This window comes from Myotis lucifugus, unplaced genomic scaffold, assembly GCF_000147115.1.
Source record: "Myotis lucifugus unplaced genomic scaffold, Myoluc2.0 scaffold_137, whole genome shotgun sequence".
NCBI lineage: Eukaryota > Metazoa > Chordata > Mammalia > Chiroptera > Vespertilionidae > Myotis > Myotis lucifugus.
Genome location: NW_005871185.1, coordinates 2860948 through 2873095, shown reverse-complemented (window position 1 = coordinate 2873095; position 12148 = coordinate 2860948). Strand labels below are relative to the sequence as shown.

The 12148-nt window shown below is 36.8% G+C and overlaps 2 protein-coding genes across 11 annotated transcripts in view; one reads left to right on the top strand and one right to left on the bottom strand.

The window, feature by feature from the left end:
• Window positions 1-11374, top strand: part of NEPRO (nucleolus and neural progenitor protein) — a 15135-nt gene extending 3761 nt beyond the window's left edge. The window contains exons 3-9 of one of the 2 annotated variants that reach the window (XM_006094453.3): window positions 1245-1324; window positions 1759-1890; window positions 2350-2427; window positions 4670-5031; window positions 5342-5403; window positions 7625-7884; window positions 10293-11374. In XM_006094453.3, coding sequence (XP_006094515.1) covers window positions 1245-1324; window positions 1759-1890; window positions 2350-2427; window positions 4670-5031; window positions 5342-5403; window positions 7625-7884; window positions 10293-10755 — 1437 coding nt within the window. In that variant the 3' untranslated portion in view covers window positions 10756-11374. Of the gene's footprint in view, window positions 1-1244; window positions 1325-1758; window positions 1891-2349; window positions 2428-4669; window positions 5032-5341; window positions 5404-7624; window positions 7885-10292 lie in introns of those variants that run through there. The other variant, XM_023758687.1, reaches the window with a different exon arrangement.
• The window catches only part of GTPBP8 (GTP binding protein 8 (putative)), a 97294-nt gene that overhangs the window by 66974 nt on the left and 18172 nt on the right, over window positions 1-12148 (bottom strand). For 2 of the 9 annotated variants that reach the window (XR_002830657.1, XM_023758689.1), the window contains one exon: window positions 8954-9158. The exons of 4 other annotated variants lie outside the window; for them this stretch is intronic. Coding sequence is in view for 2 of the 5 variants with exons in the window: in XM_023758689.1 (XP_023614457.1) it covers window positions 9074-9158 (85 nt within the window). In the remaining 3 variants the exon portion in view is untranslated. Of the gene's footprint in view, window positions 1-8953; window positions 9170-12148 lie in introns of those variants that run through there. 3 more of the 9 variants (XR_002830656.1, XR_002830658.1, XM_023758690.1) reach the window with 2 other exon arrangements.

Here is a 12148-nt window from a genome sequence, read left to right as displayed (position 1 = left end):
ATATATATATATATATATAACACACATACATCATATACACACACATATAACTGTTCTTATGTTTCTCCATGTTCTCTCTTCCTTGCTAACTTCTCAAGCCCCCTCCCCGCCTTTGTTTGAACCATAGCTCACTTACTATGTTCCCCAGGTGCTTTACCATCTTGGTTTGTCAGTACTTCTCTCAAAGGATGGTGTCCATAATTAAAAAATGAAAAAGAGCTGACCCCAGAGAATTTAGGGATTGTTGCTGCCATTGTTCTGAAAACCATCCTGTTAAGAGAGTCCATAACTTTGATTGGATTTTTAGTAGCATATATGTAGCTCTAGCAAGATACTATCTTTGCCAGTACCAGTGGCCATCCAGATCTTGACATCCTTCAGTCTGGATGCAGTCCCATGCATGCCCTTTGTGTGGTATTTCCTGAGGACCACAGAATTCTTGACACATTTTGTATAATGGATGGCTACTATTTTTCCTTTTTTTGATAAAAAATGCTATTGAATGCCTACTTGATGCTCAGTACTGAGTACAGTGGTGGGTAAAATAGACAAAATATATTGTTCACATGGAACTTATAGTTGAGAGGAGAAAGGCAATCAATCAAATGTCAGATGGTGATAAGTGCTATGGAGAAAAAGAAAGTGCTGAGGGGATTGCAATTTTAAATAAGGCATATCTATTTTAATTTCAGTATTTAATAAATATATACATATATACACACACACTAATTGTAGATTTTTAGCAACTAGAAATTGGTTAGTGTTTATTTCCCAGCATGCCTTGCACATAGTAGGTATTCAATATACATTTGTAAAATGAATAGAATGATCACTTTCCTCATTTCTGTGGCACTCACAGGCTGCTGAAATTTAGTAGTTAATTACTATTTTGTCTTAATAGTTTTACTATTAGAAATCATGTTGCTTCAGAAAAATTATAATCTTGAGAATAATCTTATACTTACTTTGGTCTACTTTATAGCATCACACATAATAAATTCTTAGTTATAATCTGACATGAGAAATTTGTTTTGCTGGATAAATTTTAGATTTTTAGCCAGAAGCAACTGCTTTGAGTTACAGATTTCTTTACCCTTAAAAAAAAAAAAAAAAAAAAAGGGTATTCTGTGGTATTCAGCATATTTCCATACTTTGAAATTTTGGTTTTCTTTGCTTTGCTGGTCCCATCAGTGGCACTGTCTGTATTATATGCATATGAATTTGAGCTGCTCTTCCCCTTTCAGGTTGAACAGTGTTTAAAACGTTTGAAAAACATGAATTTGGAGACTTCAATTCAAGATCTGTCTGAGTTGTTTTCTTCCAAGTAAGTGGTCCAGTTGCCTTGTGGTGAGAACTCTGTTTTGCTGTGATCTCCCTTTGGATTTTTTATCTCCTTGGTGATGGAATATAACCAATTATACCTCACTTACACAAATGTTTTAATAAGGGGCGCTGGTATTTGTGGTAATCTCCTTTTGTTGGCTTGTGGGAGGGACTGATGTCACTTGAAATCCGGGACATGATAAGATTATATTGAAACATCAGTGTCCATGAAATTCAGTGAGTCCTATTTGAGCATAACTAGCTCAAACTGAGCTTAAAGCAACTCTGTACTTGATTGAATAATTTCTATTTCCAATCTAGTTCTTTCATAAATGTAACAAAATCCAAATTACTTTGGTTCTCTTTTCCAACTTTGTATATAAAAGTACTTTATATTTAATAATGAAAGTAATATACTTTTCTATTTTTTTCAAGTGAAAATCAGCCTGTAGCTACCAAAGCATGTGTCATCCCCAGCCAACCAGTGGTGGAATTTGTGTTGATGAAGATTTTGGGAGCCTGCAAATTGTTACTTCGCTTGTTAGACTGTTGCTGCAAGACATTTCTGTATCCTTGAAGCAACTGAAATACCTATTTCTCAGTTGGAATTGTTTGGATAAATTTAGTAGTATTTCCGTTTGAAAGCTAGGGGGTCTGTAGGAGTTATAACCTATGGAATTCTTACAAATTTGCATCTTAGAAATTTGCTTCTTGGCCTCCTTTTCCCAGGAATTGCCTCATACAACCATTGCCAGAGACCGCCTATCTCTCGCATACGTATTATCCTAAGGACATTGACAGAAATTCTTATCTTAGAAACTAAACCTTAGAAACTCAGTTTAATAATGAGAGCTCTAGCAGAGTGTATACTACTATATTTGTAAGTTTCCATGAGTTAAATAGAACATGTTTTAAGGCTTTAATTCATCAAAAAAATTCTATTTCCAATCTAGTTCCTTCATAAACGTAACTTACAAAATCCAAATTACTTTGGTTCTGTTTTCCAACTTTAACTTAATTCTCCAGCTTGACTGTGAAACACCTAGGTTTGCAAGAATTCATCATTTTAAACCTTGTGATGGTTGGGCTGGTGAGCAGGTTATGGTATGTATGTACACGTCTTTGAAATCATTCATTTTTTTTTTCATCTCTTTAACTCAGCCTAGGTTTCTCACTGGTTTTCATATTTATTTTCCCAGGGGATGCTGAATTTGTGGGAAGTACTGTTTCATTTGATCAGAGTTTATGTGGGGTGGATTTGGAAGCTAAGTGTTTTACGTCAAAAGATTAAGCTTTAAATCTGAAGGCAAGAGACCACCTCAACACTAAACAATTAAGCAAATGAAATCCTAGGACAGTGATGGTGAACCTTTTGAGCTCGGCGTGTCAGCATTTTGAAAAACCCTAACTTAACTCTGATGCCGTGTCACATATAGAAATTTTTTGATATTTGCAACCATAGTAAAACAAAGATTTATATTTTTGATATTTATTTTATATATTTAAATGCCATTTAACAAAGAAAAACCAACCAAAAAAATGAGTTCGCGTGTCACCTCTGACACGCGTGTCATAGGTTTGCCATCACTGTCCTAGGATTAGCAACTAGAATAATAATAAAAAAAAAATCATTGCTGTGATCATACAGCAACTGACCCATTTAAAGTGAAGGTCTTTCTGGGCAGGCTGTTTCACTCAATTCTTTTTGCCTCTAGGTTTATAATTTTTAATGGCATGACCTTCCTTATGAGCTCCAGATTCTTTTTCTCCACCTGAAACACCACTGCTTTTTGAAATACAGTTAGTTGATATAACAACACTGGTAGTAGCTGCAAGGTAAAGAGAACTTCTCTTGCATCTCTCTATATTACTAGAGGCCCGGTGCACAAAATTCATGCACTCGGGAAGGGGGAGTCCCTCAGCCCGGCCTGCACCCTCTCCTAGTCCGGGAGTCCTTGGGGGATGTCCGACTGCCGGCTTAGCAGGGAGCGGGCCTAAGCTGGCAGTCGGACATCCTTAGCACTTCTGCAGAGGTGGAAGAGGCTCTGTGAGCCTGGCTTCTGGCTGAGCGGTGCTCCCCCTTGTGGGAGCGCACTGACCACCAGGGGGCAGCTTCTGTGTTGAGCATCTGACCCTGGTGGTCAGTGCATGTCATAGCCACTGGTTGTTCTGCCGTTCGGTTGATTTGCATATTAGCCTTTTATTATATAGGATGAAGCTTACTTGATGGATAATTGAACTCGGAACCTGCCCCATATTTGTAAAGAGACCAGATTTGGGCTCCTTTAGACAATTGGGATTGTTTTCTCTAATTTAAATTAAAACTAAAAAAACACAAAAATTGTCTTTGGAGATTAAAAACCTTGCTTTGCTGTCTCAACCATGACATCTTAAATACTATTTCCAGTCATTCTGTTTTTCTACTTATTCTTAGAGGTAACAGTGTTAAAATTATTAATCATATTATTTTAAATGTCAAACAATCATTCTTATCTATAATGAAAATAACTAAGTTTTTGTGATTACAACAATAAAACATGCTTATTTCAAGAAATTTTAAAATGTAGGAAAAAATGTAAAGAACCTGAAATTTACCTAAAATCTCACCACCTAGATTAAACCAAACTTAGGATTTTGGTGCTTATCCTTTGAGACAGCTTTCTGTCTAGTACTTCATTTAGTTTTTTTTTTTTTTAAATATATTTTATTGACTTTTTACAGAGAGGATGAGAGAGGGATAGTTAGAAACATCGATTAGAGAGAAACATTGGTCAGCTGCCTCCTGCACACCCCCTACTGGGGATGTGCCCGCAACCAAGGTACATGCCCTTGACTGGAATCGAACCTGGGACCCTTCAGTCTGCAGGCCGACGCTCTATCCACTTAGCCAAACCGGTTAGGGCTTCATTTAGTTTTAAGTAACATTTTGTTTTGTGTGTTTTAAATAATTGATTTTTAAAATATATTTTTATTGATTTCAGAGAGGAAAGGAGAGGGAGAGTTAGAAACATCAATGATGAGAGAGAATCATTGATTGGCTGCCCCTGCACATCCCCTACTGGGGATCAAGCCCATAACCCCGACATGTGCCCCTGACTGGAATTGAACCTGGTACCCTTCAGGCCGACTCTATCCACTGAGCCAAACCAGTTAGGGATTAAGTAACGTACTTGGGTTTTTCTATTAAGGCTAGACTAATCTGGCTATTTGCAAATATGTGCGATAAGGTTTTTTATCTTTAGTGGTAGGTTGATAGGCATTTATTTTCAGATTTGAATTGTGGTAATTATGTAATCTGAAAATTGTAATTACTGGTTAATTCATGATCTCCTATTTCTTTCTCTAGGGTTCTCTATAAAGGTGTTTTAAAAAGGCTGATTTCTTTATATGAGCCATTGTTTGGATTGCTTCAAGAGGTCTCAAGGATTCAACCATTGCCTTACTTCAAAGATTTTACCTTTCCTTCTGATATTGTTGAATTTTTAGGACAGCCCTATTTAGAGGTCTTTAAGAAAAAAATGCCTACAGCTTTTGCAGCGAAGGGAGTAACTAAATTGCTAAATAAACTGTTCTCAACAAAAGAGCAATCACTGAGATGCAGTGAAGAAACTTCACATAGGATTTCCAAAAAAGCTAATCAAATGAAGATCAATATACAGAATAATGTGGATCTTGGACAGCCAGTAAAGAATAAGAAAATCTTCAAAGGTAATATGCTTTGATATAGCACATACTTAAAAAAAAGTTGAAATTACAATACATTCATGGGTTGTGTAGAAGAAATCCCATACCTTTTAATTTTAACACACATTGATTGTCTTCAAAGAGGTATGGTAATACCTGTGTTTTCTAAGTTTGAATATTTAAATTGTTTGTTTCTGTTGTTTCATAGTTCTTTGCTTGCTTCCTCTACTTCTTTTGTAGTAATTTGGCAAGAAATATTGTCATGCACTTAAGAATTTGTTGATTTGAAAATAGTATACCTAAGTTTTTGTATTTGATCTTTCCATCTCCACAGCAAAGTCATCAGAATTTGATGTGAGGGCATTCTGCAAACAGCTGAAACACAGAGCTATTCAGGTTTGGCTTAATTTATTATAGCTTGATTTCTGCTAATGTATACAGTAGATGCCACTTACCAAGGACAGAGATGAAATCTTCTGTTTTTTATCCCTAGCTCTAAACTTAGTACCATCTTAGTTCTCAGTCTGCTTATGAATGGAGGCACTCCAAGGGATTTTAGTGCGAGTTAATTCAGTTAATAAAGTGCCTTCAGAAACATTTTACTGAGTTTTGCTAGAACTTTAAAGTGACCCTAGGATCCATTGTAGCTGTGGATTATACTGTAGCTTAAGAGAATGGGCCTTGCAGTCAGAAATGGTTTTAGTCTTTTAGTTTGTACTAGCTGCGTGACCGTATGTAATTTTCTTGACTTGTTCATATCTCTATTTTCTAATAGTATGTACCTCATGGGGTTGTGCCATTTTAATGCAAGTGAAGTGTTCAGCATAGAGTCAGGAGTATGGTAGATACTTAATTGGTTCAGTGTCATCATTATCCTCCTCATCATGAGGCTTCCATTTCTTCCTGTCCAGGTTCAAACTTTAACACGACTCCTCTTCTTAGTCAGTGTCCGTAAATTCTTTTTGTTCTGGATCTAACAATATGTATGTCAGTGTCACCCTTTCATCTGGTAACTACTTGACTTCTGTTACCCTTTGTCTTCTTAAAATTGTTTTTTTCTGGTTTGCTTCATGGATTATTTCTTACATTCTATTTAAGAATTCTGTCATTTCTAATGTTAGAGTACTTTCTTGAACATTTACAAGGCTTCCAGTTTGCATTTACATTATGTCCAATTCATGAGTTCCAGAGGGAGGAATAATAATAATAATAATGGCTAATACATACTTATATTGCATTTACTCTTTGTCAGGCATTGTCCAAAATATTTTAACTCATACAATCCTCACACAAGTCCTGTGAGATAGGTGCTATTATTAGTTTCCATAGTTCAGGTGAGAAAACTGAGATACACATAGAGATCAAGAAACTTGCTCAGGCCACGTGGCAAATATGGGCAGAGCTGGGATTTGAATGCAGGCAGTTTGGTTTCATAATCTGTTCTTTACCCTTTACACCAGCCTCCAAAATAGTTTTTTCAGCCTTGTTTTAAGAACTGTGGTTCTCTGTTATCCTGACACTTCTGTAGTCCATCCACCTATTGCTAGGTTTTGAAGTTGGTTGGTCAGCATCCCTCTTATTCATGACTATCACTACCACATTTTTTAGCAATTAGCACTAATATGCTTAGTTTGCTTTCAGATAAGACTTATCTAACAAATCAACACAAAGCATTGGTAGGTTTCTACTTTTATATTTTCTACTGGTTTTTATATTCTTGAGGATAAGAAATTTAGAAGAAGGTAAGCTTTGATTGAAAGATGGAAGCAGACCTAATATGTGGCATAACTTCATAAATAGTATAAGTTGATAAAATTCAAACTTGACTTGATACAGAAAGGTGGATTGAAGAGACAAAGGTGCAACATCAAAAGATGGTTGAATTGAAATTGAAAATGGTACTTAGTTAAGCATTTTAACATATGTTCAGCAATCATCCCTGTCTTCATGTGTCTTCAGTAACATTTCTAACCCGTCACTGAGGAGGGTGACTCGGGGTACATAAGGAAGTGAAGAACCAGTTGTGAGAGGCCAGTAGTACAGAGGAAAGGGGCTCTTCATTGATTTTTCCCCCATCAGATAGGCTTTGACCAATATTTAATCATATGGAGTTTTATTCTTATGTGTGGGTGAAAGAGGTATGTGTTAGAATATTTATATTGTTTCCTGTGTACAACTGAATTCAGCTGTAGATGGGATCTATTTATTGTAGCTCAGAGGGGGACAAATTTTGTGTTAGGAGCAGTGAATAAAAAATTAAGTTTTTTAGGACAAAAGGAAGGTACAGTGAACTAAAAAAGGTTTCTCTTTTTTTAAAAAGACTGATTTTCAGCCCGGCCAGCATGGCTGTTGGTTTAGCATCACCCTATGAACTAGGAGGTTTGATTCCCAGTCAGGGCACATGCCCGGGTTGCAGCTCAATTCCCAGTGTCACGCATGCAGAAGGCAGCCAATGATTCTCTCTCATCATATTTCTATCTCTCTCCCTCCCTTCCTCTCTGAAATTAATAAAAATATATTTAAAAAGACATATTTTCAAATTTTGATAGTCTGAGTCAGCTTTTCTCTATTGTCATATATTTACAATTCAGTAACAAATCACCTTTCCATATTTCAGAAGGCCAGCTTTGAGTTTAAATGTCCTCAATCCCAACTAAAGGCAACGAAACATTCTTCTCAGAAAGTGACAGGAACTCCCTGTGCCACAGCTTTTGTGCAAAGATTCCAAGAGGCTGAGACTTTCATACAACTTTCTGAAGAAATCCAAATGGCGATTCTGTGGTGCAGGAGCAAAAAACTCAAGGCTCAGGCTTCCTTTCTGGGCAATAAACTTCTTAAAAGTAACCGCCTTAAACATGTGGAAGCTCAAGGTTATAGGTAGGTATATTACAACAATTATGTTCCTTTTTTTTGTTGTCATTTAGGGCATAAGTATATATATTCAAGTCAGCTTTCTTTAAAATGGCATGTCCAGTAGCCCAAGGGGGGCTAAAAGTGGAATATACTTAATCTGTAATTTTATTTGCTGCTTTTGTTGGGAAAAGTTATATCACTGGGAGGAGTAAACTTGGTTAATTGAATTTATTCATTTATACTTTTCACCATTCCATCCATTCATTCAGAAGCATTAGGAATGTCTGGGGATACAACTGTATGTGAAACAGACTTAATCCTCACAGGATGCTCGCTTTAGTAGAAATGATGGCCAGTCTTCCCACAGCTTTAGAGCAGCAGGATGAGTGAGTGAGAGCAGACGCAGAAGGTGCCTGCCTTCTACAAGGGCACACACCACACTCTGAGGTCAGGGTCAGGTAATGTTCGTTCACAGGAGCTAGACTCTCCGTGTACTGATTTCTTACTTTCATAGAACTGCCTAAGGATAGCATCTTTGATTGTGAGCCAGTAAGTACTGCTTGAAATAATACATGAAATTAGACACCTTTTAGGGCTTTATTTTTATTGAAAAAAATAATAGATGCTCATGGTAACAATATCAGCCACAAATGGCTATAAAGATCCTTATTCCCCCTTCACAGAGGCAGTCCTTCTGACCAGGTTTTAATGTATCCTTCAAGCAATATTCTGTGCATCCACTATAATTTCTTATCTATAGTTAGACATATATCTATTCAGGACTTTATAATGGTTCCCATTTTGTCTAAAATTTGTTTAATTTTTAAATTTATGGAAAAAATATTCCCATTTTAGTAAAAAATTTGATATAGTAAGGGTTTTGTAACGAGTTTTGATTAAAGGATATGGGAGAAATTAAGTGTTCCTCAGGAATAAATTTCTGGAAGGGTTTTCACACTGGGATCCCCACAAGGCCTGTCCATCTAAAAGGGATCTCCTCAGGGTGGAAACAGCTGTAGATGGAGAGAATTGTCCTGCTCAAGACTGGATTTAATGTCGGAGGTAAATGAGGAGAGATGATAATCATTAAAAGTTCATGAAAAGGATAACAAACTGGTATTTATTTGGTTAAACCATTATTTTGTATTTCACAAATATATAGTGTGTTTTGCTGATCTACTTCGTGCCCACAGTAATTGTGGGGTAGGCAGTATTATCCCCATTGTATAGGTGAGGAAATGAAGGTTTTTGCTCGGGGTGTTGGAGATCTATAAGTCAATTCAGATCCTCTGATTCTTCTGTTTTCATCCTTCCCATTTTTTAAAAATACATTTTTATTGATTTCAGAGAGGAGAGGGAGAGAGAGAATTATTAATGATGAGAGAGAATTACTGATTGCCTACCTCCTGCACTACTGGGGATTGAGCCCACAACTCAGGCATGTGCCCTGACCAGGAATTGAACTCTAACCTCCTGGTTCATGGGTCGATGCTCAACCACTGAGCTTTATTTCTATTTCAACTGGGAAATATATCTAGCCTCTCCCCACTTAAAAATCTCTGCTATATTAAGACAAGAAAAACAGTTTGGAGACAGATCATGAATTACTAACATAATGGGCTTCCACAAAGTTCTATATGTTTAAAAAGGAAGAGGGGAGGATGGTTGGGCAGGAAGTACAGACCCATGCTAATCTTTTTGAAATCTGACTACAGCAAACAGTGAGGCAGTTAGCAAGGTACCAATGCACCTTGTGGCAGTGCATCCTATTCAGAAGCAAAACACCTAAATCAGCTATTTGAGTTCTGAATTCCCAAACTTGAAGATGATATAGATGAATCACAAATTGGGTAGCTCAAGGCTGTTAGTTTTGTGTGCCAGAAGCCCTGTCTTCTCATTCTTTATATAAACTCCTTCACTTTTATTCCTTTTTTCTTGTTCAATTCCTGCTACAACAGGAAGTTGTTTATCCAGAAATGGATGAATGCACCCTCACAGACTTTTTTCTATTTGAGATACATCCTTTCCCCAGTTCCACTTACATATTTTCAATGTATTTTACGTATTAATTACATTATGAACAGATTAGCAATTATCAGGAAAAAGCTCTGGCACTAAGTATGGAGGTATCTCACCACTAAGCTACCTTGCTAGGCAGTTGTAGGAGCTACTTTACTTTGGGACTATAATGGGGACACATTTGCCTACACCCTGAATGAGGGAAGTTGTGCTCTGAAAACACAGATTTGAGTTGAAGCTCCTATTTCCTTATTTTTCATCATGATTCTGGGGTTGTACACAAGAATGGGACTTAGATAAATTGTGTATTTTTCTGTTGCAAGTTGGTGAAAAGGAGACAAATTAAAAGTTTTTGAGAGTGTTTTCTCTGCCACTTAACAATCTCAAATTTTTCCTTTCTCTGTCCTTTAAAGTTTGCCCAAGAAACTAGAGTGCATAAAAACATCGATTTGCAACTGCCTTCTTCGTGGCTCAGATAGCAAAACTTCAAAGCATCATCCGAGACTAAGAAGATCACAGAATAAGTTTTTACTGAGACAGAGAAAACCACAGAGAAAGTTGCAGCCGGCGCTTTTAAAGGAAACTCAGCAATCCCCTCAAGGGACTCAGAGTTCTACAGATAACAGTAAACGGAGACTCTCACACCATGCAGTTCATAAAACTAATGTCTACGCTAACAGTAAGCAACTCTTGAGTAGCAGAGCTTCAAATCCTGTCATACAAACTAAGGAGAAACAAAATCATGAAAATCTTACAGGAAGCAATGAAAATGAAAGGGATTCATGGACAATGATGCAGATAACTAAACATAATACATCAGGAAACATTAAGGAGACAGATGACATTGATGATATTTTTGCTTTAATGGGAGTTTAGATACTCATCTGTGAGACTTTAAGTGATTAGCAAGCTAGTCCAGTGTTCTGCTGTTTTAAGTGGAACTCCTGAAATCTGGAAAGATCTGAAAGCACCATTTGGACTCAAGAGATTTACTGCAACATTGATTAGCAGTTCATTTCAGTTCAGTAAACATTTCATTGGCAGATGTTAGACTATTAAATAGTCCAATTTGCCAGGTGTTAGGATGAAAAATCTATATCCTGCCCTTGAAAAGCAGCTATCCTGACTGAATCTGGTAGGTCCCTGAAAAATAGTAATTTTATAACTTACCTGGGAATAAAGACCCGAATACTTAGGTTTGCAAAAACCTACTCTGAGCCTACGAAAAATGGGGAGTGGAGGTGGGAAGTAGCAAGGAAGCACCTGAAAGACCACTTTGGCCTTACTGGCTCCATTACAGATAAGTCCACTTCTGAACATCAAAGTTTGTAGCTTCTATGGTAGTGCTGTCTTGTTGATACATTAAAATTGATCATTAAAGGAACTCAAAAGTTTTGCCAACAATTGTATTACTAGGGACAGGCGCAACCATTATTTCACTTTATTTGTTCACCTTTTCTCATAGAAGAGGATATTAAAATGCTTTTGGAATTTTCCAAGTTTGTGGGATTATTTTGTTTTATTTATGGGGTGTGTGTGTCTGATTCTGGAAAGGATATACTGTAACGTGACCCAGGATTATACATGAAATACAACAGGATAAAACCAAGTAAAAGTAGGTGAGAAAGGTAAATGAAAAGATAGAATTAGGAGACACAAAATAGACCCGGATATGAGGCTAACCATATATTTATAATTTGGGACTGTTGCTGTCACCCGACATTTGTATGTTGCTTAATTGTTCCAAGAGGGTAAATCTTACATATTTTCAAGCAATGGTGTGAAGTTTGAGGTAATTTTTCAAATGTTCTAGCTTATTAGAAAGGTTAATAAGCTCTTTGTTAAGTAGGTTGTAGCTTTAAGTTTTATGTTATACAGACATAAAAAAAAATGAAAATGTTTTCGTATATACTGCATCCTTTTCCTCAGCCATCCTGTCATTCTCTTTCCTTTCCCTTCTTTATCTGGCCTTGCTCGTTCTCTTTGTGCTTCTGCCCATTTCCCCTTATCTGTACTAATGATTTCCAAACTTTAGGCTGTTTGAGAATCACCTAGTGGGTGGTTTAAAAGTGCTGATTCCTAGTCCCTTCTGAAGAGATAAACACAGCCACAAAATAAAGCCAGAAGTTTGCAATTTTAACAAGGAGCCCGAAATGCAGTCAGATGAATATTGGTTTAGCTTCCTTTCCCAAAAGTTGAACACCCTGATTTAATGCACAGTTCTTAATCAATCTTGAGTGACTTTTCAGTTTCTATTTCGCCTAGCTTC